The 6000-nt window shown below is 31.7% G+C and overlaps 1 protein-coding gene across 1 annotated transcript; it reads right to left on the reverse strand.

Moving 5' to 3' along the window:
- Positions 1-944: 944 nt before the first annotated feature.
- Positions 945-3790, reverse strand: LOC144565361 (transcription factor bHLH18-like). The gene is made up of 5 exons (XM_078315093.1): positions 3627-3790; positions 3397-3484; positions 2729-3286; positions 2111-2503; positions 945-1865 (listed from the first exon to the last, which is right to left on the reverse strand). The coding sequence occupies exons 2-5, from the start codon at positions 3421-3423 to the stop codon at positions 1791-1793; spliced, it is 1053 nt and encodes a 350-aa protein (XP_078171219.1). The 5' UTR covers positions 3424-3484; positions 3627-3790; the 3' UTR covers positions 945-1790.
- Positions 3791-6000: the final 2210 nt, after the last annotated feature.

Genomic DNA, 6000 nt, shown 5'->3' on the forward strand with positions numbered 1-6000 from the left:
ATTAAAATATTTGATATATATCTACTATTCGGATATGGATAATTGAAACGTAAACCATATTAGTATCCTTATCTACACAGATATTCAAATATCGGATATCCACATCTAAGTTTTAGAATATGGATCGAATACTGATCGAATGTTATCCATACCGTTTTCACCCTAGGTATATTGCAAGTGGTAAAAGTATTTGAATTTTTTAAGTAAGGGATGTCTATTTAAGTCTGAAACTGTGATGTATGGTGAATATATTTGATGTTTACTAAACAGTTGAAAAAAGAAACTTGCTAATTTCTTATTTTAAGTTATCTGAACTGAAATAAGTGGTGCATGCCATGCATTGTCAAGATTCAAGGCGTATTGCAATATTTCCATGCAATTATTGTTAGGTAAAAGAGGAGACTTGTCTAAATTCTAAGCCAGATTCCTCTCTTATCTTGGGATCGATTGAAAGGGATAGTGGTACTCAAATTGTCATTAAATTATACAAGAAATATAAGAATATATATATATATTTTTTAATGAATGATTTTTTCAAAGTTGGGATGTTGCCACCTCAAAGATATACTCAGCGACTTGTCTTAGAATAATGTAACTTGTTTCCATGAACAATAAAGAAAGCTTGAAATTAGCTTTAAGAAAAATACAAACCATAGAAATAGACAACCACTTGAGAAATGAATAAAAGAAGCACAAAATTTCAACATCAACATGAACAATTTTGGCATTTGGTAGCTTGCCAACTCAATTATTCTCCAATAATTATTTTTTTCTGACTCAAATGATGGTATTATATATGGTGTTTGAATTATTGCAATTAATTTGTTTAACAAAAATAATAACTAATAAATGCTATTTTAATTTGTGAGAATTAAGAAACAAGATCATTACAATAAAAATGAATTATTGTTGTTGCAATCTAGCTAGCAATTCAAGAAAACAAATAGACTTGAAGAGAACAATATTCACATTCAATCTCACATACAAACAAAATTAAGCAAGGGCACATTTTATTTGTACACTACAAGTACAACAACAACACTACATGGAATTATTCATAGCAAGTACCCTTAAAAGAAGGAAATATAATTAAGCACCCCTCCTACTTCTAGAAACAAGCCTATAATCAGCCCCTCAACATAAAAAAGAGTACCATTCTTTTCACAGTATAAGCCTTTTTGGCAACATTGATAAAGATTGAAAGGAAAGCAAAGTGTAAACTTTGATTTCTTCAAAACAAAACTACAAATGGACAAACAAAGGGTTACTGGTAGGGGAAGAAACAAAACTATGTATAAAAAAAGAAAGTCAAACTTCCCCAGTAGGAACCCTAGAAAAAGAGGAGTGAAGAAGAAATTAACAATTTGTTTTGATGGTTCAATTTCTCCACAAAACATGATTGAATTGCTGATCAATCATGCAAAAAACGGTAGGGAGAGAAGAACAAAAAGAGGGATATCAATGCGTTGATATTTCAATCTCTCTGCAGAACATGATTGGATTGCTCTCAATCATGTAAAAAAAGTGGTAGAGAGGGATGAACAAAAGAGGATTTGATAATTACAAACAAAGAGATAGAAATATAAAAACCCTGAAGCAAAAACAAGTGAAAATGGTACTCTTTGATCGAGGTCGAGGGAACTATAGGCTATCTAAGAAGAATTAGGGGCACTAATTAAACTATGTTTTAACCATAACCATTAGCCACACTTTTAAAGCTAATGAAAAATAGGAAGACAAATAGTACTAAACCACATATATATATATATATATATTTTCCTTGAACTTGGTCACATGAATTGCTTGAAAGCTTGATTCAGCTTCTTCACAATATCTTTCACACTCATTGAAAACTCCTCCTCCACCTACATCAAATAAATTAAAATTTAGTTACTCAGCTCCTTTTAGTTATAATTATGTATCACTTTCAACTTATACCCAAGTCTACAACTGATCATAAACAAAAAGCTATGTATTTGTTATGTTAATATTTGTCTGATATAGTTGTTCTTTCATTTTGTTTGTGTTGGTAGCAAAAGTGCAATATTATTAATTAATGTAAGTAGCTGTAAATAAAGAGAAATCAAGTAATTAAGTAACAAATTTGTACCTGAGCCATAGCAGTGATGTCGAGAGTTGAGCTGGCAAATGGCATCACATTTGTGCTGGTAATACTAAGACCGAGCGCCTCCATCTCAGCCAAAATCTTCACGAAAACTCCTTTACGTTTCTCGCAGTGGATTTTAATCAAGACTGTTTGTTCTGACATCTTCGCCTCTATTTCTGGCAAACCTTTCGATATGCTCCGCTGGTTGTTGAACTTCTCGTCACAAGAAGAATTGTTGTCTACATCACTGTCTTCATCGGAGGCAAGCTGAGATTTTTTTACCATGACAGCTGATTCAACAGTTCTCTTTGCGGATTGCGCCTCTAGATCTTGCACTTTGTTTTGGAGTTGCTGTAGGTACTTGATTGCATCTCCCAGTACTGATGCCTTATCCATCTACACAAAAGAATAATTAATTTCTAGGTTATTGATTAATCTAGTTAGTTCAGACAACAGAATGGTGAATAATATAAAAAAATGGGTAAAAAAAAGAGGAGAAAAAGGGAATTAAATCATGAACTTATGATATAAACTTAGAAAAGAAAGATTTAGTCTTACAAAACTACCATAAAATATGTTCAAATTGATAGAAAAGATGAAGAAATATTAAAAACAAATTACCTTCTTTAGGCCAGGGACAATCTTAGAAAGGGCAATGAACCTCTGGCTCAATTTCTCTCTCCTCTTTCTCTCTGCCAGTATATGCTCCTGGTTACTCCCAGTATTGTTACCAGTACCCTTTCTCATTCCTTCTCCTCTGACCATTGCATCATAACCCCTCTTGTTATTATTACCAGCAACATTTCCTACCATACCAGGCAATGCCATTTCCACCTCCTCTTTGGGTTTCTTCACACCTCCATTAGCATCCCCATAGAACCCTGCATGAACTTTGGTTGCAACAGCCGGTGCGCCAAAAGATAAGATTGTCGGTGAAGAAGAACTTTGCTCAGTGAGATTGGAGTCCCAGCTGGATGTCTTCGCAATCTTTTGGGGCCTCTCGTTTACATTTGGTACCGGTGTGCTGAGCTTGAACGATGGGGTACCTGTGTTGCTCTCAGAAGAGACTGATTGATGCAATTCTTGGTTTTGGCCGAAAGCAACTGCCATCTGTTGCTCCATGAATTGTTCGAAACAATCGGGTTGCCATTGATGAAAGAAACCAGGTTCTTCCAATTCCTAGACATATTTTTATTGGACATAGAATAATTAGTTGAGATATATAAGGAGAGAAAGGTGGATACAATCAAATGAAAGATTTTTTGCTATAGCATTAGTTCAGTTCTTACCAAATCAGAGAACCAGTGTGATGCCATGAGAGCAAATCTGTGTATAGCAGTAGATCCTTTTTCTTACCAGAACCAGGGAAGTTTATATCTATAAATATGAGAAACCAAGTTGGAAAAACTTAGAATGAGCCAATAAATTGGTTACAAGTGTTATGTGTATTGAATAACCAGTGAAGAAGAGACAGAGAGAGAGAGAGAGAGAGAGAGAGAGAGAGGAGAAGGGGACCAACCTATGGGAAGAGATGCAAGTCTCTTTCTTTGACACAAAGGAGGAGAGACGGGGAGACTTTCAATCTATATATAAAAAAAAAACCTCTTTGATTGTGCGCGTTGGTGACTTTGTGTTTAGGTTTTGTGTGAACTTTAATTGAGCTGAGGATGGAACTGTTGATATGGAGGCTGCCTCTCCTTCTTTGGCTTTTATAAAGGAGGCATGAAGAACCATTTTACCTCCTACTTTCTCGCTCTAAGGCAATAATTAAATAATGCTCAGATATATATATTTATATATGTATATCTTTCATTGTTTTTATTTATTTAATGCTGGTTACTATGAGTTCATGCTCCTGTCAGCTTATCGATCTGAGTTCACAGGATGGCGTTAAATATATATTTTATTGGATGTGTAGTTGAGTAATAGATTATGAACTGTTGGCCAATAATGCCAATATTTTTCAAATATTTAGAATTATATTTCCTTATATATATATTAGCTGGTGAATTGATGGACTGATGAGATGACATTTTTAACTAATTTCCTTGATCAACCAATTAATGAACCTAACTTCCCAATCAGAATTGTACCCAAACAACACTATCTTAATAATATTAATTCAAGCAATTAACTAAAAGAGCCTCTAAGATTTTTTTAACAAAAGAATGTAAAAAAAAAAAGGTTTTAAATCCAGCTTGATTGATTTAATTTATATATATATTTTATTAAAAAAAAAGATGGATGTAACTTACATATTGGATTTTATATTTAAGGGTTTCTGTTTAAATCCGACATTTTTTTTCTTTAGATGTTTCTTTTTAAAGTGATAAGTATTTGCCACTATTTGCACTAATTCTATAATTAATAATAGTAATTTATAATAAGTCTTATATGTATTATAATGTTTTGAATAATTAATGTATTGTTTTAATAGTAACTTATAGGCCAACCAAGAAATCAGCTTTTCAACTTTTAGAATAGAATGTTTACAGTGAGATTTCTCAATTGTTATAAGCTTTTTTGACATACGATTTCCTCTCTACAAAATGAATAATTATCAAGATTTTAAATAGCGCGTTATAGCCGCGCTATAACGCCGCTATAGCATTTACAGATCATAAAAGCTATGGCGTATAGCATGCTATGGCGTAACGTTATATGGACATAGTGTTGATTTTTTAGCCATTTCGTTATGACACGATAAACGATATTTAAATCTTTGATAATTATGAATCCAATAGATCTTGGGATAAGGGAGAGTTACTCTTAAAAATAATTATTTCACCTTTTTTTCTAAAAAAGAAGAAGAAAGAAAATAGATTTTAGAGAGACTTTCTTAATTTTAACCTCAGCTTTTTTAGTCATTCTACTAAAAGTGACTGCAAAATGTAAAGTTCATATGGAACCGATTTTTGTATCTAGAACATATATATTTTTAAATAAAATTGTAAGAAAATATTATAAAAAAATTTAATGAATTAAAAAAAAAAGTTTACATTTCTTAAATTAAAAAATTCGGTTATATATATAGACATATGTGCAAATGTGCAAATTTAAAGGACTGCAACGTAAAAATGCCTCAGGTAGTCAGGTTGGTAGCTGATGTGCAACTTTTGCTGTTTGGCCTTTTAAGGCACATGGCAATAGGGCTTGCAACTCTCATTAAATTTATCTTTAAAACCAGCTCTTATTTGTAAAAAAAAAAAAAAAAAGGTTCATCCATTAATTGTCGCTGAATGTGTTCATAGAAGAAACCTCCAGTTCAATTTTCTTTAATTGATATTGCAATTATTGAAGTACACTGCTTACAAAATAATAACGATAAATAAACAGCTGTTTACAGAAAATGGATTTCAAAATTGAATTTAACTTCCAAGATGGACCATTCATTTCTAGAAGTTCTACAGTTCTACTTTTATTAGATTATCCGGATCTGAATCAGAATTGATCTGGATCCGATTAATTTGAATAGATTATAGTTTAAAAAATATAACTGGTTAAATTCTGATATGATTACAAAATTAATAATTTAATATCCGATCTGAATCCGATACTGTAATAGATACGATATGAGTTTATTTACTTATCCGACCCATAACCAAATCCGACTTGATACTCCTATAAATACCTGATAAAATGATAATATCATTTCCTTATAATTATTTAATATAAAAACATATATTAATAACCATAAAAAGATAATCATTTGTAATATTTTTTAATTTTTTGAACGAAATATTTACTCTTTTCGCACATATCATTGAAATCAAATGTCATGCTCACCTTTTGCCTATAATTTTTCGAAACTAATTATTTTTTTTTCTTGATCTCTTTTTCTACCATATATCTACCTTTATGCACGGATCATTGAAATTTATTGCTCTCTTCAT

This window comes from Carex rostrata, chromosome 14 (assembly GCF_964058835.1).
Source record: "Carex rostrata chromosome 14, lpCarRost1.2, whole genome shotgun sequence".
Taxonomy (NCBI): Eukaryota; Viridiplantae; Streptophyta; class Magnoliopsida; order Poales; family Cyperaceae; genus Carex; species Carex rostrata.